The 24,514-nt window shown below is 39.4% G+C and overlaps 1 protein-coding gene and 1 long non-coding RNA gene across 8 annotated transcripts in view; one reads left to right on the top strand and one right to left on the bottom strand.

Moving 5' to 3' along the window:
• Nucleotides 1-7,049, bottom strand: part of LOC142097545 (uncharacterized) — a 28,356-nt gene extending 21,307 nt beyond the window's left edge. For 6 of the 7 annotated variants that reach the window (XR_012678206.1, XR_012678202.1, XR_012678204.1 and 3 more), the window contains exons 1-2: nucleotides 6,987-7,049; nucleotides 6,301-6,357 (exon numbers count right to left, since the gene is read on the bottom strand). This is a non-coding gene — a long non-coding RNA (uncharacterized LOC142097545). The remainder of the gene's footprint in view (nucleotides 1-6,300; nucleotides 6,358-6,986) is intronic. The other variant, XR_012678203.1, reaches the window with a different exon arrangement.
• A 244-nt stretch (nucleotides 7,050-7,293) lies between these two features.
• On the top strand, nucleotides 7,294-19,832 carry ATP6V0C (ATPase H+ transporting V0 subunit c). The gene is made up of 3 exons (XM_075179463.1): nucleotides 7,294-7,612; nucleotides 18,039-18,222; nucleotides 18,936-19,832. The coding sequence occupies exons 1-3, from the start codon at nucleotides 7,534-7,536 to the stop codon at nucleotides 19,138-19,140; spliced, it is 468 nt and encodes a 155-aa protein (XP_075035564.1). The 5' UTR covers nucleotides 7,294-7,533; the 3' UTR covers nucleotides 19,141-19,832.
• Nucleotides 19,833-24,514: the final 4,682 nt, after the last annotated feature.

The raw sequence follows: 24,514 nt of genomic DNA, 5'->3' as shown, positions 1-24,514 counted from the left end.
TTCCTGCTTATATTTTCACTGAATCTACTAGGACTCAATTATTGATGTAAAATGTATCTTTATATTAACGAATACTTAGTCCAAGTGTAATTCAGTCAGGGTGGAAATAATGGACCGATGACTGTGAAAATGTCTTCCTGGTAAAAAAAAAAGTCATGTTGTCATATCTGAAACCACAGAAAAAATACATTTATTGCCATATTAATCATGTAATAGTGACAATTTGTATGCTTTGCCTCCACTATCTAACTTTGAGTCTACAGGCACAGGGCATCATTTAGAGCTAAAGCAGATCATACTGACCAACTTTTTTGACCTCGCCTGGTGGGGAAGTGTGAGAACGGAAGGGGGCGGGGTGCAGTGAATCACGTCATTTTACCGCAGGGTGGGACACAGGGTCTGAGCAGATTTGGAGTTAGCAGCGGGGTGCGTCCTAACTCACCTCTAAATTTCAAAAATAAAGTTGTCCTGTATTTTCCCTGCATGGATTTTTTTTTTTGCCTTTCTACTCCTATATGGCAACATAGATGCAAACGTGCACATTTTAGGTGGATGTGCTCCCTAGTCTCCTCCTAAATGAGATTCAGCGTAGCTGTATTGAAAGGGGCAAAGGCCTACTCTTGTGTTGTCTGCAGGTCCATAAATTCTCAATACATAGATATGAATGTTTACATTTACCAGATGAGAATAAAAGTGAAAGTGAGTTGTCAGTAGAATGAGGGTTGTTTTAATCACATGAATGCAAGCTGGGTGTGCCCGTGGAGGTAAATGCAAACACCATTCTTCAGCAACCAATGTACAAAAATAACATACAGCTTATGAATGAATTAATGTATATTGTGAAAAATTGTTTTTCATACTTTATTTTGTTATAACTGAATTACTGCTCCCCTGCCCTATACTTGTAATAAAATATAAGAAATGTGTACAGCCACCTAGATAAGTGTGTGCTATAAATGACTGTTCTCCGTCCTGTCTCTATACATTCTCATGCACGCTACACTCCCTGATATGACCATAACAGTACATCCTGCTCTATCATTGTATTCTCTGACCCGTGACTGCAGTTCCTCTATCACTGTAATCTCAGGCACTGTGCTCTATGCTATCATCTATGCACATTTTCTATCTGCTGCACAGGTATGCAAAGTGCAAAACAGCTGAGACGGAGCGTAAAAGCCTCTTTTGCACCTCAATTTGTACAAGCATCACTAGATTTGGTCACGAGATCTGTAAATAAACATTTCTTCTGCTATCGCTGTGATAGGACTGCGGTACTTGTACCGCAACTGTCCTTGTTACATAGGATTCCCAAAGCTTTGCATGAAGCTTTCGCAGGAGAAACCCGGCAAAGATTTCTCCTGTGGGGTCTACCGCCTGCAATAGTTATGGGCAGGGTCAGGCCGAGTGGCTGGATCCTCCTATGTATGGGCACATTTACTAAACAAAAAACCAAAACATTTGTGAATTTTACCTGAACTGCAAGTCTAACCTGTACAATTGTAATGTAAGTAACATCTGAAAACAATGCTTAATTTAATTAAAGCATTTGTTTCAGCTACCACATCTGGCTAACACAATAGCAATACTTGTACCTGCATTGTCCATGGTAATAAGCCATCGCATGGGGTTTCACCATACAGATCCAGCGATAGTCATACCTGGCAGGGTAAACACCTGGTTTTTTGACAGAGAAATCGGGTTACTCCCTTTGATAAATAGACCCCTATATCTATATGTTCCATGTTCTACTTTATTTTCATCACTGAGATTACACTACCACTGCAGTACACTCCATACACCATGTCACAATCGGATGTTTTATCACTTCATGTACAGTCTCCCTCTACTCCTATATTGAGCAGTACATGCACTAAAGAGCCCTGGGCTTGTAGGCCATTTTAATATGATGCATATTTATAAGACTATACATTTTTAAACATCGTTTTAGAAAATAAATTGCTGCATTTAGTGCAGGCATCATGATTGGCAGAAATCTGCAACACATTGTAGAGTGATCCATTGCTACCATCCCCCTAGCTGACAAAAACCTAATGTTGGTGACGGAAGAATATATATACGTGCAATACAATATTATCACATAAAACAAATATATAGTAACATGTCTGCATGTGTACACTATATAAGAAGCTCGTTTATTAGCCATTATTGAAATAATTAAATTATCTTTATTTAAACCTTCTGTCACTGCACAGCCCATCTTCAGTGGAAGGGTAGAGGTGCCTTTGTAGTTAGGGATTCTGTGCAAAGCTCACTGCTGTTTCAGCGAAGACTGTAGCTTCAGAGGCTGGGCCACATTACTGCAATTGTCAGAGGATCCCTTACTGCTTAATACTGCAGGAAAGGCCATTGATAAAACAGAGCCAGTGTGTATCATACAGGCTGCTCCAGACAACCCCCTCTCCAGTCAGTGGCTTCCTCACCCACCCCTCCCACTCCCCTGCTTCTTCCATCAAAATCCATCCCCATTACATTTCTCTCCTGCTCACTTGATTTTTATCCCTCTACATTGTTTTCCATTTGATTGTCTCGTATGTTCTTCTTACCTGTTTGCTTCCCTGATACTCTTTCCGATTGTACGATTTTATCCAATTATTTTTAATGATCCTGCATCTTCCATCTTTCCATATCCTTCCTTCATATCAGTTTTTCTCAGATCATAATCATTCCCTCATCCAACATCATCTCATCCAAAATCCTCCCGTCTCCTCTTACATTTCTGTATTTTCTCCCCCTCTCCCCATTTATTATTCTCCGTATTCCATTTTCCTTGAATTTATCAATCTATCATCCACACCTTCACATCATCTTTTATGCAAAGGGATTTTTGAACTTTGAACAACCCCAGCTATTAAGGGACGACCCCTTATGTACGTTTTTTTAGTGGGTCTCTGCCCCCCTCCCCCGTTACCGGATTACAGCAGTGCACAACGAATTTTGATCGGCTGAACGGAAGGAGAAAACTCCTGTTCAATATGTATATAATTTTGAAGAGAAGCAAGTCCACAATCTCTATAAGTTACACAATAATATTCCTGCATGTTATTTTATATCCTCTCTTGAGCTTCCACCCTTGCACCCCCCCCCCCCCTCCCTCCCCCACTTCTACCAATATATGACTGAGATTACACTGAAAGCTATTATTGGAGGTATAATCATGCAGTGCAGGTCCTACCTCACATTACATTGTGGATTGGGTGTCTCTGGCAAACGTTGGCAGATATGAGTACTAAGACCAGATCTGTCTACAATCAGTCCACACAAATAGGTGCAAAAGTAGAAACACTTGTGTCCTTAACAACGGCACTCAGGAAGTGACAAACCTGATCCACCCAATGCCTCCCATCAGATGCTACCAACCTTTTCATCCCCGCAGGCTCCGCCACCCTAGCCTGCAGACCCATGCTCTTACCTATAACGTCAGGTGCATTTGCAAAAGTTGAAACGTGATGTCATCAAAGAGCATTTACGTTGGGGGTTTTACGCTTTTGCAGTCATAAATGAACTTTCAAGTTTAATTCTTAAAATGTATTTAAATAAAATAACCACTAATGGAATGTACTACTATCAGAGCTGGTAGGCAAAAGAAGCAGCTGATTTACATGAAGGAGGAATTCAGGACAAAGATCCAGAAGGTAACATTTGTATTTCCTTCTACAGTGGAGAAGCAGAAAATTAGAACCTCAGATGACCTTACAGCCAAGTGTTAGGATGATGATATATTTCAGTATTCTACGTTTGGATGAAAATCATTCACTCATCACTGACAAAAATGAAGACGTTTCAGAAACAAATCAAATATATTTCAGAAAACCAAAAGTGAGTTTCTTATTATACATATAGTAAAGAAGACTTGGGGGTTATAAATTAATAAAAAAAGACAATTGCAGAAGACAAACGCTTGTACTAATGCTGGCCACACACACTGTGATATCACAGCCCATGTCAGGCTAGTTTCCTGATTTGGCTGCATGTGGCTTGAAAAACCACATCATCCGACAAAATCTATCAAATCATTATTGAGCATGTACATAAACATGTTTGGAAGATGACTGGATATCAATGGGGCAGTATGGTGGCTTAGTGTTTAGCACTTCTGCCTCACAGCACTGAGGTCATGAGTTTGATTCCCGCCCATGGCCTTATCTGTGAGAAGTTTGTATACTCTGCTCGTGTTTGCGTGGGTTTCCTCCCACTCTCCAAAAACATACTAGTAGGTTAATTGGCTGCTATTAAATTGACCCTAGTCTCTCTCTATCTGTATGTTAGAGAATTTAGACTGTAAGCTCCAATGGGGCAGGGACTGATGTGAGTGAGTTCTCTGTACAGCGCTGCGGAATTAGTGGCGTTATATAAACAGCTGCTGCTAATGATATTATTGCTACCAGCCTGTGTGTACCAAACTAGTTCTAGTCATACCAGAAGTGATTATGTTGCTTTGCCAGAAGGGGTGAACAGCCCAACCCACTGCATGAGTGCACAGCTTAAGCCAGGTCATTTGATTGCACACATCTTCAAACAACTATAAAGGTATAGGCACTCTCACAGATATGTCCTTTAATGTCACATGATGCCTTCTTGCACCATAACACATTACAGAGGGTCAGTATATGATCAGTTATCGCATGGGTTTTGTGGCCAACCTCTAGACCAGTGACAGCCTGTCTGATACACTTCAGAAGTCGCATAGACGACCCTCTCACCTTCAAAAGGGCTGCGAATTACACCTCCTTGTGGGGGTCCCTGGTGAAGACAACCTGCATTGTTAGACTCCGCTCCTTTGGGTAGTGTTAAATTAGACAGATCCGGGGATCCTAAATTCGTCCGTAATTTTTGACAGCCCCATTGATAAATACCTTGTGGTGTGTATGTTTTAAGATGCTGTGATTGTAGGCCTATTTCTGGTGTAGGGCCTTTCGCAGTCATATCACTGTGTGAGTTAATCACAATAGTAAACTGATATTAATAAGTGATTATACAATTGTTATGTGTAAAACAAGAATTTTCTTTTTCATATTCATCCCCTTTCCTTACCAAATTTTTTTTTTATTTTTATTGATATATGCTAATAAATAAGCAATATGTCCCATAAATAGCAAATATTGGTCACAGTGCAAAATTTCCTGTTTATGAAGGGGGAAAAGCTTCCGGGCATGCAGTTGATCAGAACAAAAAGATTTGGTCAATATGGGTTTTATCAACAAAGAGAAAGAGCCTATGATCAAAGCAGAGTAGGTGTTTAGACACCAATTCCAGCAGATGCTGGATTCAAAAAAACGATGTGGCTGGGTTAAACACGTCTACCTTGGAAAATAAACCAGTAAAAAACGAAAGAGCCAGACTAGATCTAACAGGTTTCCGTCAAACCAATTTGATGCAATTGTATATGTAAAACCTTGCCTATTACCAAGCAATTGAGGATATAAGAAAAGAAGCATTCCGCAGATCCTATATTTTGTATTCTTTTGTTATGTTTTGTTCACCTGTGATGCTCCATTTTAATTGTTGCTTTCAAAACCTTTCCAATTGTAAACATATATTTTATCTCTGTTTTATCTGACAATTCAGTAAGATTCAAATGATACAAAATAATAAATATATGATTATATAATAGAACACTCTGATGCGAGAGAAAAAGATTTTAAGGTTAGAAGACTCCTTGTCTGTAGGAGTAGGAGTTACGGTATTCCTTAAAATGAATAGTATATGCAACAAGACATGCAGAAGTCACTCTGCACTCATTGACGGCAATTACGGGAGGAATCTCTGCTCATTTTCCCTCGCATCTCTACAATGGTAGGTGGCTGCATTACCACCTAGGAAAATGTTTTCATAAGTTAGCCCCTCGCCTAGCCCCAATAATGCTCCCAACAGCCATTTCTCCAAGGGTTTCTCTCGCAGACCAGTCAAAAACCAGGTGGGGGCAGGGATTAGCAACGCTCCAGTGAGTTCAATGGCCAATTAAAGTCTGTGCTTAAATAATGCCAACATTTCACAATGAAAATGCATGTATTACAAATTACAATTCCACCCCTCCTCTATATTAATTAAATTATAATTAATTATGCTTTGCTCTCCTCCTGAAACTCCTTTCGTGACTTGAAATATCTTAAAGTCTTTCAACTGCCTATTATTCTTCCCAAATTATCTTTGGAATCTATGCATAGATCTGTATAGTTAACTTCCTTCATTAATTCTCCTGTGTCGGTTTGATTCCTAAACGTATTATAGCTCCCGCAGTGGATAGTATTACATTTAAATAGTTTCCATTGATGGTACCTGCGTAGAAGCTGTGCTATTCTTCTGTCAATATGGCGCTGAGGGGCATTCATGGGTCTGTAAACACATAAAATAGCATTACTTTCACAATGTATCCTATAGATTCAGCTTTGGCCGTTTTAAAATATTGGGAAATATGTATCCATACTTACAATCTAATATCATATATTATTGATTCTTGTATATCATACAGTTACCATCACAGCGGCCTTAAGCCACATACTGGCATTTTACTACTGCATATAAGGCATGTTAATGTTTTTACTAGTGACTTAATGCTTCCTGTAGGCTCATGTGTTCATATGTAGTAAACACAGAAAAATTGAAAAAGCAGCATAATAAAATGCTACTAAAATAGAACATCCCGCCAACATGTCTGGTAATACCGTAGACTACAAATTGTTTCTAATATCATAACTGTTTTAAATGCATGTAAATACAGCAAGTGGGTATGACCCCTTAGGTTTGCATTTGTGTCACAGAAAGCATTTCATGTATGTTGTACTGGCCTTCTTCCTATAGCAGAGACCTATCCTCCATATTGCCCCTACAGAAACCTCCCTCTCCTAGCTGCATCTGACCTGAGAACTGGTTGTACTTATCACTTTTATCAATAAAAACACATTATATGCAGTAAAAGTGAGACTGTCACACATACACACCCTAATTAACAGAACCAGACCTACCCAGCACCATTACATTATACTAATGGGCTCTGCCTGACGCACCTTGCGCTACACCCAGCGGCCAGCACCAACACCAACCAGCGGGGGAACCCTGCCAGATTTATTTAAAAACGAAGGTGAAACGAAAGAAAAAACAAACGTTACATTATGGTAATTTGCATATTAAAACACGATAGACCTGAATTATCATAGCACAAAACGGAGCTATTAAAGGTAACCAGTGCCCCCCCTTCTGTGATACAATGGAACGGTCCGGCGGTGGGCGGGGGCTAGGAGCCGAGCACAGGGAAGTGCCGCGTCACATGACCAGGGACCGTCCGCCATTTTGCGCTGCGGTGAGGTATTTAGAGCGGTGAGCGGCGCTTGTGCTCTTTCAGTGTGAGAGCCGCAGCCAGTGTGACAGGTCGTCGTCGTCCCGCTCCCCTCCTTCCTCCGCCAGCTCCGTGTCTCCCTCCCGCCGGCTTCTTTCTCTCTATCTCCGCCCCACCTCGGAGGTATATCTATTCCCGTCAGTCACAGTCAGTGGACGAGTCCCTAACCCGCAGCCATGTCCACCACCCCTGCCGCTCCGGAGTACTCCGCCTTCTTCGCGGTGATGGGCGCCTCGTCGGCCATGGTGTTCAGCGGTGAGACCACCTACCTGTCCTGTTTGTCATGTTACTCACTGCACGGGGGTTGTTACATTGTATGTAATGGAGTGTGTGGTATTATACTGTGTGGTATTATACTTGTGTATATGTATGTGAATATATATATATAGATATATAGATTATGGTGTGTGATATTATAGTGTGTATATATGTGTGTGTGTGTGTGTATATGTATATGTATATGTGTGTGTATATATATATATATATAGGGTGCATGTCATATATGTCCATCGGGCTGTATGTAATAACCAGGCTCCTTATTCCCCCTGTCATGTGACAGCTCCTCCATCCTCCCATCTCCTCGGATCACTGGTCTCCACCTTCCTCGGTTATAACGCAAATCATTTCGGGGATCTTTAATATTTTTTTTGTATCAACTCCTCGACGCACTCTGATGGGTTATCCACCCGGTGACCCGTTTTCGGGTGTGTTGCCCCCCACTGCTGGGGGGGAGCCCGGCTGGCTGACGTCACCGGTGGTTCCAGCAGCTGGTGAGCGGTCACATGACTGCAGAGGCTGAGCGGGGAGGGGGCGCTGTGATCTAGGAGGAGGCTCTGGCCGCCTTGGGATTCAGTCATCTGGAGGTTTTGTTTGTCTGTACAGCTCAGGTTTTCCCCCCTTCTGGGATGGGAAGTGTCATTGATATAGTCCAGACTACCGTAATATATAATATAGGTGTTGGAGAACTGGTTTGGTGACCACAGGGAAGTGAAACGGCTTCTGTGCCTCTTAATTTGGTTTTGCAGTATTTAAAGGCCACCTTGTAACACTGATGTCAGGATTTTTAGAATGTTATGTAATATATGAATTGCTTTGTTTCCTGGCAGTCAGTGATTGTGAAATTAAACATTCACTTTCTCTTCTTCCTATTCAATTCTGTGTTAGGAGATTGTACATGAACTGTCATTAAATAGAAGTTAATCTCAGGCAGGGAAGCCTGGGTGCTTCACTATTACGATTACTCTGCATATTTCAACTGTACACTTAAATTCTGTGTTATAAAAAATAGACTGTAGTCGTTGGTTTTTTTTTCTTGGTATCTTTGATGAAACTGCCATAGATTACACAAGTGACTATGAATGTCTTGTAAGGTTTTTTGATGCCCATAGGTATACCTAGTCCATTGTATTGTGTATTCAATAGGCTGGCCAGCTTGTACCAATGTTCATGACAGTATGAGGAAGACTGAACGATCTGTTCTAGGCCTCATATCACAGTATTGATAGCTAGTTATTCAGCATATCATATAATCTGAGAATTTGTAATTATTCCTTTTGAATGCCTATTTTAAAACAAAATCTGAAGAAGGCTGCTGACAAACCAAGGTCATATGTACAGATGAGCTTGTTAACTATTACATCCTTTGAAAGCACATACTGACATTTTCCCACTCCTTTTGAGGCAACAAAACATTAACCCTGCATAGTCACAAAACTGAATTTATTTAATTTTGACAGTGCAGACATATCTGGGTCAGCATGTGACCTTCAGGTTTTCTGTTTATCTTGGACTTCCATTTGTGCCTCTCTGGGAGACTTACCATCTATTTTTAGGCTGTCTTTAAAGAGGAAATTGGTGAATTTTAATCTCTGTACAGTCTGTTTTTGCTGCGTATGTGAAGGTGTGCAAAATCCCATGTTCTGACAGATGGTATTAACACATCCCTTCTTCCCACTGCTAGCACATTGCAAATTGGTGTGCGTGAGCTGTATCCTATTAAGCATGGCTTTAACCTCTCTGCCCACTTTAACTACTTTGTCAAATTTGACTAAAAACCCACCTCACATTACTACATACTTGCATTGTTCACTTATAACTTGTAGTAGTTATCCTCATTGAAAAACTGTTGAGCCAGAATTGGCACACCAAGTTGATTATAGTGATCGGTTAATGTAAATTGTGCATTTACATGTATCTCTAGCTTGACTGGCATATGTACCTAGTTGATGCTTGTATGCTGTTTGGAGGGGTGGCCCTATGGTAGCTGTTCAGTACCTTTATCTGGTAAGGGCATCTTGATCGCTGTTTTGTAATTTACCTAAGTGGAAAATGGTTGCATAAATTTGTCTTTTTAACCCAGTTTGTTTTTTACTGTATTTGACCCCAATTATAAAGCGCTACAGAATATGTGAAGACTTTTCTATAGTGTTTTAACTTGGAGCTTATGTCGCCTATATATTGAACATGTTTGGACCACTTCAATAGCCAACTAAAATACTGACTCAGCTGTTTCCACTTCATTATATAGGTGTCTGGTGACTGTTATAAATGGTGCATACTGATTTGGCTTTGTTCATGTCTGAAATACTTAGTAGTTTTTCATTAGAAACAAGTTGGACTGTTAATCTGGTTTTGCTGCTTCACGTTTGACTACTCCATGAGCTGAGGTCACATGTTGTAACCACACTTGTTGCACTGCTTTTCTTTATAGCATTTAACATGCTAACAAAGACCTGTCAAAGTATTTGTGCAATGTGCAAATATGATGTTCTGGCATTCAATACATGACAACCTTATCGATGGACTTTTTGCACTTCAGTGTGCTGCTCTTGCTCTATAAACACTGTTGTAAAATTGTCATATTTGTTGGGTCAGTAGAGCAGCATGTACAATTCAAGTTGAATACTTGGCTCTGCTGTGTTGCCAGCAAAAGGTCCCCTTTAATGTTGAGATTGACAATAAGAATTGATTGGTACTCTTTAATTTTCGGGGTATCAAGCGCTCTAGTCTGCTCCATGGATATCATGGGCTCAGAATTGTTATAAATCACCTGCACAAAAAGCCCTGACTAAAAAAGGAATATTTAGGCTGCATAGATCCAAGACTAATTTAACAACAAATGTGATTGTTTCCTACTTCTGTCTAGAAGAAAGTAAATTGAGGTGGGGATTTGTATGTGAATTCAAGTGTTGAAACTCTAAACAAAACTTTTGCAAATGGTAAACATGTTTTTGGGCTAGTTTTTTCTAGAACACTTCTGCCTCAAACCAAAGATGCTGACCTTGAATGTTCACTTTTTGAAATGAGGCATGTCATTTAAATCCTTTAACTCTTAATAAATTAAGATTTAAAGGATAGCTCTTCATGTATTACTGATTTATATAATTCTAATCATGTTAGTGATTACATATTATCTGCAAAATTCACCTAAGTCTGACCCATTGGAGCTTAGGGGCACACAGGGTCAAGTTTGCCAGAAGCCAATTAACTGACCAGTATGTCTTGCACTGAGAAGAATAACCAGAGGGAACTTGTACAGAATTCGGCAAAGATTGATTTTCACTTCACACTAAAATATAGCAAAAACAAACAGCATTCTGAATAAATGTCTAGATGTAATTTGTTTTCAAGATCATATTAAACTATAGTTCTTAACTCATAAATGACTGGATATGAAATTTTGTGATGCATATCACCTGCATCAGGCAGATCCTCTTGGTTATTTTTTATTTAGCATCCTATCAAAATGACTGTACACTCTATAGTGTATCTAACAGGTGCAAGAATTTTAACCCCTATTTGCATGCAGATGCTTAGTATTGTGTTTCAAGTAACCTGTACCACCGACTAAAGCAAATCTTAAATATGGGAAAATAAACTGTGCACTTTGCTTGTCATCTGGGGTCTTCTGGCTGCTGACCTTGCCTGATCTTCTGTCATTAGCACAAGTTCCTGCAATAAACTTGGCATACAGCTGGCACATGTCTATAAAAATAACTATTGACCCCAATGGCTGGAGTACATGTAGCACAATTAGTGTGGTCATTGATGGCCCATTGAACAATAAAATATAAAAATGGACTTCATTGTCTGTGATGGTCAAAGCTTATACACTACTGATATTTGTCCAGTATGGAATAATGGACTGGAAAGAAATAGAGGAAGTACAGCATGCTTGCAGGTGAAGAGTTTAAATATGCAGAAGTGATTCAAACAAAACCCTTGCTGTGGTTGCTAGTCTTGCCACACTGTAATAAGTGTAAATATAAATTTACCCAGATTTTGATGAACCAGAAATAAGTTGGTTCCTTTAATATGCACTTACTGATCTACACCATATATATCCTATTCTGGTTACTTACTCCAAGCACTCAGAAAATTTTGACACACTTTCAGACTTTAAAGAGTAAATATACTCCATTATAATTGGGGGCTTGTCTATCACAAACCTGACTTATAAAGAATGACACTATTTGCTTTGTCACAATCTGCTAATGGAAAAACAAAGCTAATTTTGCTTACCATTTGCAAGCATTAAAATATCTTGACTTTTACACTAAGCATAGGTTAACCATTCTCAAAAGGACATCTTGAATGTGCCTTCATAAATGTGTGTACCCCCTATTCTCTGCATATGCCGGTTTTCTCTTTCTGCATCACATCCAGTCACTGCAGAGGGTCCTTATATTTTTTTCAGTTGGCAATTCTCAGTAGACCTATTGTAGAACATGTTTGTAATATTGGGCAGAATCTGTGCTGTGAACACATGACTTGTGACTTGACACCTATATACATACCGAAACACAGGACTTGTGACTTTAGTCCCATCAGTGCAAGATTGGAATTTTACAACATTTTACTTCCTCCTTTAGTCTGAGGAAAAATCAGACCCTGACTACTTTCAAGCTGTGTAATGTAAGATATAGGCATATGTCATACACCAGGTTGTAGTGCCTTTAGTCTTCAGTTAGGATCAATTCAAATTGACAATTCTTTAAGTCGTCTCATAAAGGTGCACTGTATCAAATCTCTTCAGACTTGGCAATGTAGAGTTCCAAATCAATGGTGCCTCCTTAATTTACATGAATCTGGGCTGTTGGATGGTGGGCACATGTGGAGCAATTACTTCTGCGAATCTCAGACTTTTTTATATATTCAGTGCAAAAGCCTTAATGTGGATACTTGGACAGCAAAGGATTAACAATCTGTCATTTAACTTGAATACAGGGCTTTCCTCATTTAAGCACACAGCAGCCCTACTCCACGGCTTGCTCACAATATGAAGCCCCATGTAAATGGGTAAATAGTGTTTAGAAAACTTAAATATCACTTGTGTTAACACAATGTTAATTGTGCATACCCAATGTGTAAACGAATGCATGTACACAGGTTTTTAAGATAAGGCATGATTAGCCAATCTGCAGCATGCACAACTCTGCTGTTGAACAACCATATTCATGTTCACTGACCATTCAGGCCTGCTTGGGTATCAGTGATACATCAGCAGTGCTCTGCATTAACATGGTTGAGTGACGCAAAACTGCTTGTGCGCACAGGTCCTAAGGCTGGAGCTTTCAGCATGGTAGAATGTTTGAAGGTGGGCAGAAGGGGAATTGGGCTACTCTCAACTAAGCAAAAAAAAAAAATTCCACAAACTGAGGGATGCTAACTGTAGGTAGTTCCTTCAGGCTAAATCTGAGCTGAGTGACCTTGTACAAACAGGAAGTTGGTCATGCTTTTTAAATTCAGCCCTTAGGTATTTTCTGTAAGTCACACAGCCAGTACTTTGGTGATCCCATTCTAGTAATAGGGATATTTGTAATGTGTCCTATTCAGGACACATTACAAATATCCCTGCGTGCTTCTCATGAATACTGTGCTATTGTGTGGAATTGGCGTAAAATAGTTTTTCCTATTGACTGTCCTGAAAAAATCATGAGATGTCCTTTGTGAGGGCTTGTTCACGGTAACAATATTAATGTCCTTTTCAGCTGCTTACAAACTCTTAAAGCCCATTATAAATAGGATGCAATGGTGGCAACAAGCTGACAAGCCATTCAATCTATGGGGGAGAAAATCCCATTAAGTGAGGTCCTATTGGAGCCTTGTGTGATGTGTTGCTTCACATGTTTCCTGGCTTACAGTACCTAACATTTTGCTTATTGCAGAGATGTTGTCAAAAATAAGCAATAGTTTAATGTCCTAATATCTGACTTTTTTTTTAAGTCATTATACCAACTGAATTGGTGCAAAAGTTAATGTAATGCTTTGGTTCCAAACTCGACAGAATGGAAAACTCGGGTAATCTAAAGAGATTTCACTCTATAAATATTTAGTAAAACATGAATGAAGGCTATTATGAAGACTGTTAGGTTTGCATATACATTTAAACGCTACATCTCCATTCAACATTGCCATAGATTGTTCTATAAGCATTGGCTTGTTTGGCTGAGTTGTGTCCACATATGCAGCCCTTATTTCCATCTTTGGTCTTTCTCAGACCAAAATCATGTCACTCAGGATTCTGACTTCATTCATCGTAGCAGTTCATTTGTACACTTATTTCTACAGTGAAATGTAGCATGCCTAAAACTTCACCTTTACATTGTCTCCTGTCTGTATTTGACTCTTTAAATGTTTATCAGCAGTTGTCTGATGCAGTTGGCTATGTATGTAAAAATACAACTTTAATCAGAGTTAATTTTTTTGACTTGATTACAAATTAGTGGAAATCTGTAACCAAATTAGGGAGAGGTGTGTATAAAGTACTCTCACCAGGGTGGTCTTTGCAGTGAACAAATGAACACTAGAGAAGCAAATATGGTTAATTCCTGGCATAGATCAATCCTTATATAGTGATGCTGAGCAGAATAGTAGCACTAGCAAAAAAATAAAATTAAAATTGCTAGCAAAAATGGCTATATAGAAATGGCTTTATATGTCAGGCTGACACAAGCCACCTTGTAGCTTAGGTTGCTAGGAAAGTGCTGTGAATAGCACTTTTAGTGTGAAGAAGCTGCTTAGAAAGCAATGCAAATCACTAAGCGTGTCACACTGAGCGATTACACATTTGAAGTATTCTTCTTTCAAGCTGAGATAACTGCTTACATTTAGGAGTTGGAGGTTTTTCCCTCTGCAAGCTCCAGCCACACATACTGAATTTTCAATGTGACAGCCCTAATGCAGTAACCTAGACAAGACACCCCTTAGTATGGTGCCTCTGACTTTATATTAATGGGTCTGCCTTTTAAGCAATCCTGCTGTTGGGCCTGATGGCCAATTTGGTCCTTCCATATAGTTGGCCAAATTGGACATCAATCAGCATTGTGCTCTTGAAGAGCAGGGAGATCCCTTCTGGGACCTATAGTTGGTCAGGTGGCTGCATGTGCAGTCTGATATTTGTCACTTCCCAACATCTACAAATCAATAATGATTCTATCTATTTCTATAGGACCATTAGCAGGGCATTTTCTACCTTGTACACAGATCTTGCCTGTGAAGTCATGTGGCTAGTATTTACCTGTCTAACCTACTTCACATTTAGGATACATTTACCCAGTATTTGAATTTATACTAAATAAAATATATTTGAGTGCAATGCATCCTGATATTTCTGCACAAGATTGTGAATAAAGTGAATCTTTACATTTTTTTGGTTTAAACAGGCTTTCAAGAGTCTCCCATCCCACTTCTCCATAGTTTTGCATTTTCCACTTGCTAGTTGAAGTTCATCATATGCTTGCCTTGTGTATCTATATGGCAAATACAGTTCACAGTACTTCTGACAATTCCAAAACGCTAAATGGAGAAAGGTGGATGAGTCCACTGTCTAGCTTCCACACTTTCCATTAGTTCTTGGCATGATGCTGGTCCAGCCAGTCTTGCAAGGCTGTTACTGTAGCCAGACCATAATGGCTCCTGTTACTGGTGGGATAGGAGTTGGGTGTAAATTATAGGTGCATGGCCTGGTAGTGTTAAAACATGTTGGTTCTAGCAATTTTCTGCAGTGGCTGGAAAATGTATTCACCCTTTGGCATTTGTCATTCTTGCATCATGGAATGCATTTGTATCTGAAATTTAAATATCATACCCTTTGCTAATTACAAAGCAGGATGAATGACATAAGTAGTTGCACCTTTCCTTAGATGCACTTAAATTAATCATGGTGTTCATGTATTCAGAGGTCTGTGCAATGCTCCAGTTGACTTCACAATAAAAACTCTTCTTTGAAACCTTTGCATTTCCAAACAAGAGCTTCATCATGAAGGTACAAGAACATTCAAAGCAAAATTATGAAAAAGATCTTGAGCATCAGTGGAAGGATATGAAATGTTTAAGACCTAACCATTTGAGCTCTGCCAAGTCAATACTTGAAAGAAAAGACACCTGAATTTGTCTAGGGCACTTGTTAGAGGCCTTTAACTCAGATTGGGTTTACCATAAGAGAAATTTTGCATGTGACAATAGCCTGAGCACTTCACTAGCTTATACTTTATGTGAAGGTGGCAAAAATAAAAACTGATTAATGCTTTCTGTAGCCACTAAGTATGCACAACTCATGCATTTTAATTACTAAAATACTGACTTTTGACATTGACCATTAGATACTCATGGCCAGGCCTAAGGCTTAGTACACACTACAGAAAATTTCTGTGATATTAATGATTTTACCAACTGAAAGTCCCAATCAGCAGCCGATTCATGTGTACACACTAAACATTTTACAAGACTTGCCTTCAGACCTGTGCTCTTAATTTGTCATAACCATCAGCTGAAAAGATTCTCTGCACACTGCATAGAGATCTATGGACACTGCCAGTCATGAGTGCATACACACTGCAGGATTGAAACACCATTGTTCTATCGTAGTCTATCACATTAGTGTCTATGCTCCAAAGACGAAGTTTATCATGTGATTGGCCCAATAATTGGCTGAAAACCCTGCAGCATACCCAGCCTAAGCTACTGTGCTTTTTTACAATCGGATAGCTTTGTAAGACAGCTGTTGCAGTGATCCTGCCTTGAGTACGCTAAACCATACAGTAACTTGCTATATCCTGTCATTGTTTCAATGTGGTCTTTGGCCATTTTCTTGGTTTCTTACTTTGACTGGGCCTCTTTCCACTGTCTAAGCAGTGACTTGTATGTGATGCAAACAGTATTGTCATTGTAGATTTCCCTCTTCCTGCCTTGGGGGTTTATTTGCCTTTACACCCTTCTAGGGTACACTAAGTAAACCATGCAGGAGTGTTTATCCTTAACAGCATATAAAGATTGTGAAAGTAAAATGTCTAATCTGTGGGGCTTAACACTTGCCTTTGGCAATTTATTGGCCACAAATGACTAAACAAGCTGTCTCCTCTGTAGTCATGTGACACAAGTAACTTTAATCTTGTGCATGTCACATGACTACAGTGTGACAAAGTTACTCTACTATGCCGTGAAATGTTGCTCCACAATCAAACTAAGCTTTGATCAATCTCTAGCCCCCCCCCCTTGAATTTTTTGTTAATTTCCACACTCAAGCAATTCAAACATGCCTTTAAATAAACATGAATCGCCCCCAACATGCATTAGGAGTTTATATGGAAATTCTAGATGTTGCCTCAAAGACAGTGTAGGATGTTTATTTCCATGCAGTTGGTCATACCACTGACTAGTGACTGCAAGTGTTTTGTGTAGCTTTAAATAACATTTTAATTTCACTGCATTACTTGCTTCCCTGCATCTGTAGTTGGGGAAGGGGAGTGTTCCTCACCTATAACCTCTGAAGAGCAAACCTTAATGTTTGGAACTTGCTAGTGATGCTAAACCTGCTTGTCTGGAAAGTACATTATATAAATCATTGCTGCACTAAGGAAGGGTCTTTCACATATATATTTAATATAGCTTATAATGTCTAAAACAGCACATCTACCTAATGCCTTTCTATTTTTGTCTTTAATTGGAGAAACTAAAAGCTGCATGCAAGTAATGAGCAATTTTGGAACTCCAACTGTATTGTATTGCTCTGCTCTAGATTTAAATCTGCAAGATTATGTATGGGGTGTGATCTTAATACATGTACCAAATTCCTTAGTAAATATGCAAATCTTAGCTTGGTTACCTGTAACTTGACTAGTACAGCGGCATATGTATTTCTGTTTTGCTAGTTATATTATGTGGAATATCACAGTAAAAACTAGAAAGTTTGTCCTGAGCTGTAATTTACTCTATATTGTATTGCAGTAACATGGTTCTCTCCCTGAACTATGTATTGCCAGCACTATGGTGTGAAAAGTTCATAAAGTGTATTTGGAGCAGAGAAGGTGTTAGTACCAGTGCTATCTTCCTTGCATTTGAGAATGACTTGTGGATTGAAGCATTAACATGTAATGCTGTAAAGGAAGGTGCACTTTAAATGGCCGGACTCCAAATCAAAATACTTATCCAGTGAATAAGCACTGAATGCCAACTTTTACAGGAAATTTGTGTTCTACAATTGTACTTTTCTCTGCATTGCTGTTATAATGCTCATTTATTACTATTGTATTGCAAACTGCATTGTGCTTCCTTGCCTAGCCAACTCAGCAGTAAAATTGTCTCATCCACCTTGCAATGTCCTGGCTCTTATTGCACCAAACAGTATTGTCATTGAGTACATTGCACCTTGCTGTAAATCTTTACCTTTTTCTTCACACAGCATTGGGAGCTGCCTATGGCACAGCGAAGAGTGGCACAGGGATCGCAGCAATGTCTGTCATGAGGCCAGAGCTCATCATGAAGTCAATCATTCCTGTGGTTATGGCGGGTATCATAGCCATTTATGGGCTGGTAGTGGCAGTACTTATCGCAAATTCTCTTACAGACACAATCACACTATACAAGTAAGTTCTTTTCAACAGGCATTATTTTTACTCTGTGGAGGATTATATAAATATGGTCATTCTGGTGGGTAATATCCTGCAATCTTGGCTCCTTAGCATGGTATACAGCAAACACTTGCTGCATTTTATTCAGGACTAGAGGTTCTCTAAAGCAGCATTTGCATCACTTATTGTAGGTTGAGCTGCATGATAAATATTAGTATGGAAAATGTGGCCACGGTGTACTTGAATAAGTTCACATGATAAATACATCTGCCTTTGTCCAAGTCGGTGGTTAAATTCACTAACTGTGGACAATGTCATGAGGTTTCACAGTGTAACGTTATGTCCCAAAAGCATAACTCTTTGATAACTGATATCAAACTGCATGTTGGTGTAATATAGCATGCAGCTTATTGAGCAGTCAGTGGCTTTGAGTTCAGGCATTTGCTTTGTTTTTTGGGGGATTTGCAACAGAACTTTTGAGCTATAAGCATGTGCTGTGCATAATGTAGTGTTTACTGGTCTTTAATTGATACAAGTTATTTAGGTGACTGCTATAGAATACAGACTATTAACATTGTACCCTAACAAGATACTTTGTTTTAAACTAGTAATTCTAAAACTGATCTGGTCTCTATTAGAAAATATTTCAGCAAATGAGGATTTAAATGGTTAGCTGTGGATACTTAACTTAAAGCTGAAATTGACCTTTTGTTTACCCTCTCTTCTAGGAGCTTCTTACAGCTAGGTGCCGGCCTGAGTGTAGGATTGAGTGGTCTCGCTGCTGGGTTCGCCATTGGCATTGTGGGAGATGCAGGCGTGCGGGGGACAGCACAACAGCCTCGACTATTTGTAGGCATGATCCTGATCCTCATTTTTGCTGAAGTCTTGGGTCTCTACGGTCTGATTGTGGCCCTTATTCTGTCCACAAAATAAAGAGATTTCCCTTCCCAACGTTCCAGAAATCGCCACTTACAAAATGGTTTTATCTCATGTACAGTCATCCTTCACCCCCCCTGATTCAGTAATTCTCTTCCCTTCTCTCCCCTGTAACTGCACAATTGTAAGTTAGTGACTGTTGTGTGTAACCCTCTAGCTATATCCATCAGATGGACTTCGGGCAATAAGGGGTCCTGATGCCAGTGTTTTGGGCAGGAAGCGGGCATCACTTCCACAATCCTTGCCAGACTCCTGCGTGCAGTGTTTTTTTTTTTTTTTCATTCAATGTCTTATTTATAAATATAAAAATCTTCATTGTTCATACTTTAAAACAGAGCCAGCTGTTTCTTTCCTCCTGTAACTGCTCCCATTTCTTCCCCTTTGCTGCATATATATATATTTAATCTTTAGCTGTATCTGTGTGGGGTTTTCCTTGTAAGTGCTGAGCATTCCCTGGATGTAATTTTTGGTTTGATTGCTGTAATGTTCTGACATTGGAGTGAGGTCTCAATATATCTATATATTTTTGTTCTAGTTTTTGTTTTAATACAAGGAAGAAAATTGATTCCCGTCCGTGTTAACTGGTGACCAGAATAATATTTTAAAAGCAGAATCTTGACTTGTGATACAGATTCACCCACTGCTGGGTATCGGTTACACATTTCCAAATAAAACCTCTCCATACACAAGCTGTCACTTTATTTTCTACACTTCTACAGGTAATGTTTTTAGTTCAAGGCAATGACTTGGGTGAGATAGAACCACACCACGTTGAAGACAATGGGCCATTTAAATCAAACTGATCATGAATGAGATGGCTAAATGTAGAACAAGGTGTTACATGCCCTTTGCTATAGATCTGAAGACTGCATCTTGTATCCCAACTGCCTATAATTGCCTCTGTTTATGTAATTGGCACGCTAGAAGGAAATGGCAATGCAAGTTTCAGGAGGGTACATTCAGGATTTCTGCTAATCTGAAGGTAACGTTTTGGAGGGAAAATAGCCAAAATTTACACAGGCTGTACTAGTACAAGTCAGATTGCAATTACCAAATTGTTATTCCCAAACCGAACGTTGAGAAACTGGCTATATAACTGTGCCCATCCCTAACAGTCAAGAATGCTGTAAGCATTATTTAAATTGGCTTCTAGTCTGGGCAGCTAATATCTGATCATTCATAGTGGATGTACTGAAATATTGTTTCTGATGTAATATGTCTGTCTGGAGCATGAAGAACATTCTCAGTATGTGGGCTGTTCACTCATCAGTACTAGTATTAATATGCATTGCTAACCTAATATGGCTGCAGCTGATGCTGCTTATGTGGTCTCCTGGGCCATATAACATGTGTGGTTGTTGCCAAGACCACACAAGGATAGCCTTCTGTTTGACACAAAGTGCTGATTTGGATCCTCCAAGTAAACTATGTTTAAGGGCTTGCTCAAATGAGTGGTGCCTAATAGCATGTGCAGTTTACATAGCTGGAAATAGAATGCCAGTCTCTACACTTGTGTCCTGTTGAACAATGGCTACAGCATAGCTTTCCTGACTCATGTAATACCATGTGCACCTGATTGTGATATTTTGCAGTCAGTTTTTATTGTTGGTGCTGCAGATTATACGGTTTCTGTCTATCAGCCATAGTAGTATGACACTCCTAATTATGTAGCCAATAGGTAACTAAAAATTTGAGGGGTAGACATGTCCTTTTTGTGAAGTTATTTTAAGCTTGTGGTCCTATTAACTTGATAAAAATAACTGAATTTGGGTTATAATGTCTGATCGGACTAGTGGTCATCATGACTAAGGCTCTTGTAGATTCTACATGTAAGGGTGGTAACATTACATGACTGTCATTAACTACAACTGTAAATATGGTCCAATATCATTAAATGCTAATGTTTGGTCCATTTATCCCAAGCTTCAGATGTCCCTTGGTGTTTTGTGATGCATTGAAATTGTGGTCTTAATCTGTGATGTGACTGCAATCAATACCCATCTTAAAACACCCTAAGAATGGAGGAAGTCAGCCACATTATGTAACTTGTACCATCTGCCAGTAATTGATCCTTGGTAGCTGAGGACCACATGTTAATATAGATTCCCCACATATCAGAGAAACAACTAAACATGCTCTTATTTATCTAAGATAATGGGTTTTGCCAATCAGTCAGAAAATGTCCCAAGGACTCCACTTATGTAATGGCGTGCCTGGCTGAACACCATTGAATAGGCCCAATAGTTTAAAACATGTGAGGGCCTCCTTTCAGGGATATTGACAAGCACAGTAAAAATAAATAAATTCCCTATTGGTGAGATGTATGGATTTGTAGACATATAAATCATGTTTGTGTCAGAGGACATATGACAACTTATACCCCTTTCCCACTGCTGAAAAGACCCAGGTTTTGCTGGGACAAGCCCTGATGGCTTGGGTCTAGGGTTAGGGTGAAAGAGGGTCCCTGTATCTACCCTGATCAGATGACCTAGGAATTAGACCTGGGTCTTCTGGAGGGTTATTCCGGGGTAGCTGCCAGTGTAAACAGTGAGACCAGGGGGTTTCAGCTTGCATCTCATTGACACCCACTGAAAAGTTGAAAAAAGAGGAGCCAATCAGAGCTCCATGGAGACCTGAGCAGTATTTGGTATGGTTAGAGAATCTTCTCTGGCAATATTCTGGGATATTGCCACAGTGGCAATCTGAAAGTGGAGTTAGAGTGATCCAAGCAGGGTATCTTTAATGTCTTGTGAGATCTCCTGATTGTGCATATGAAAAATATGCCTTTAGAACATTGCTAAAAATTTTGCATTCAATAGCTGCATTAGTGTATAGATTTTGGTCCTGTAAATATTGTAGAATGGCAGCATGAGTATAGAAAGTAACACTGGGGCAATGTATGCCCCTGTTAGAGGATCAGTATGATAGGAACAGCATAACACTGCATCCTCCCATTCAAATACATTTTCTGCAAGGGAGTTCTAGATGCTTTACATTCTTAGTCTGCAAGAGAAGTGGTAAATGTTGTATGTAGTAGAAAGGAGACTTTTCAGTATAGAAGAGGGAGATGGCTCCAACCTCAATTGCTTTAGAGATGTTAATTTCATACAGGTGTGATGGAATTTTAAGAAGCAGTATCTCCAAATGCTTAATCTGATGAGCAGTCTTTAGTGTAATCTAGTGGCCCTTCCCCAGGAGGAACATCTCATTCACCTTCAGATACAGAGTGGTGGCTTTTTCCTTGTTCATCATAAAGCCAGACACAGGGCCAGAATTCTCTAGGTTTGATATTGATGTGTTTATTGGGTTAGTGGTATAAAGCAGCACATTGTCAGCAAGAGCAAAAAAAAAAATATATATATAATTGTCCCCTATAGTCATGCACTGGAATTCAGGTTAATATTTGGAAGATGTGTAGAGGTGGGTCTAGCACAAAGAACAAAACACAACACACTGGTGACAATGGTACCCCAGGTGAGTGCCTATCATCCTTGGTAGCATTAAGTGTAATTGCTGTTGATGGCTTGGTATAAAAAAAAAAAAAAAATGTGGGTCATCTGAACAAGATTTGAATCAAAATCCCTATTATGCAAAATAGGAGCCAGACTACTGTACTACCTGCCTTATTAGTGTCCAAACTCAACAGCATACTAGTAGTGTTTGTATTCTGGGATGATGACACTACTGCTGTAAATGCCGTGCGGATCGCTCACAAAACACAATTAATGGCTAGTGAGAAGAGCTGTTAAAATAGTTTGCAGGCTGGTTGCCAGTATTTTGGCTATGTGTTTAAAAGCAGAATAATTAATAAAGATAAGCTATTAACTGGCTGTCCCTACCCGGCATAGGAATGACTAGTGTAAGTATCGTTAAACGAGTAATGTGAAGGTCTATCAGTTTGTATAAGTTGAAAGATCTCCAAGAGAGTTTGGACAATGTTATAGTATTTGGTCAACTTAAAAGTTGTCCTTATAGTATACATATAACGACATTGCATAGTAATGTCTATGGTGAACCAGCCATCAGTGTCCAGCACAGTGTCACATGTTTTGTAAATATTTATTAAATAAAATAACCACTCCTCTGGCATTTATGTGGAATGGGGCAGACACACAGTAGGCAATCCACTTAGCCCTGAGAGTTGAGCCATCTCCCTCCCTCTCCCCCTTAGTCTCATGCAGAAAGACTAAGGGGTATATATACTAAACTACGGCTTTGCAAAAGTGGAGATGTTGCCTATTCTAGCTGTCATTTTGTACTAAATAAATGATTGCTAGAATCTGATTGGTTGTTATAGGCAACATTTCCACTTTTCAAACACATAGTTTAGTAAAGGTTTCCCTAAATCAGAAATTAAAATGTGTTAAGGTGAGAAGAAACCCATATCCACTTTATAGGAACATTTAAACCTTTACCATGCTAAGAAAGCACTTCAGATTGTGTGATGAGCTGAAGCAATGTGTGAATGTGGCAGCATGTTCAACCTACCCAACCTTCATAAACATGGTCTGCATTGTAAACCACCAAACCATAGGGGTCCCCTCATCCCAGTGAATGGAGAGCCCCAGAATGGCTGAGTGCCAATCTGTCCCTATGAAAAGTAGAAAAACATGTTTCAAAAAAAAGTACATAACAAATACAATGTCAGCACAGCAGTCAAAAACATCAGGTTCAACTTCTTACACTATTTTCTTATATTTACCATACCTATGCAAAGAAGTGTGTCCTTGTAATGAAACAACACACACTAGAACAATGTAATACAAACATAGTTTAAAAGCAAAGGAATTGAAAATAAAAGTATGGGTGATCGTAAAACCAAGTTGGAGCTCACTAGGCAAGAGGAGAAGTAGGATGGGGAAATAAGGTATCAGGAAATCGTGCAGTAGGGCAAAAAAAAATCTTCAGAAAAGCACTAGGACACGTCACCTAGTCCGGGGACCAGAGGACAAGCAACGCCAATCAGGTCATGGTCACGACTATCCTGTAACCAATGTACAAATGCAAAGAACACTGGAATTTATGCCATGATAGCAGTTCAACATAACTTCTATAATAGGGTATAGAGACACTTAAGAAAGTCAACTAGTTGATCACTTACTGACTCTGGAATACCAATAAAATCAAGACTGTTCCTTTGGTGCCTATTTCCCAGGTCATCTATCTTGTCTATCAAGCACTGCAATGTTCTGGCCTGGGAATCTACAGAGTTTTACTGTGCATGTGATTGATCCTCCACATCACTCACCTGTTGTTCCAGGGTAGTAGGTCTACCACGATTTGAATCAATTTTGGCCAGTGTGGAATTCAATTGGATTTGTAAATCCTCTACGATTATTTTTTTTTTTATCAGTGAGAGGCCTAACTATAC

Source organism: Mixophyes fleayi, chromosome 7, assembly GCF_038048845.1.
Source record: "Mixophyes fleayi isolate aMixFle1 chromosome 7, aMixFle1.hap1, whole genome shotgun sequence".
Classification (NCBI taxonomy): Eukaryota; Metazoa; Chordata; class Amphibia; order Anura; family Limnodynastidae; genus Mixophyes; species Mixophyes fleayi.
This window is presented reverse-complemented; position numbering and strand designations above follow the sequence as displayed.

Coding starts and splice junctions, on each gene's coding strand:
- ATP6V0C (XM_075179463.1), top strand. CDS start 7,534: ATGTCCACCACCCCTGCCGCTCCGGAGTACTCCGCCTTCTTCGCGGTG. Junction 7,613..18,038: donor GTCGGCCATGGTGTTCAGCG/GTGAGACCACCT, acceptor TTCTTCACACAG/CATTGGGAGCTGCCTATGGC. Junction 18,223..18,935: donor GACACAATCACACTATACAA/GTAAGTTCTTTT, acceptor CCTCTCTTCTAG/GAGCTTCTTACAGCTAGGTG.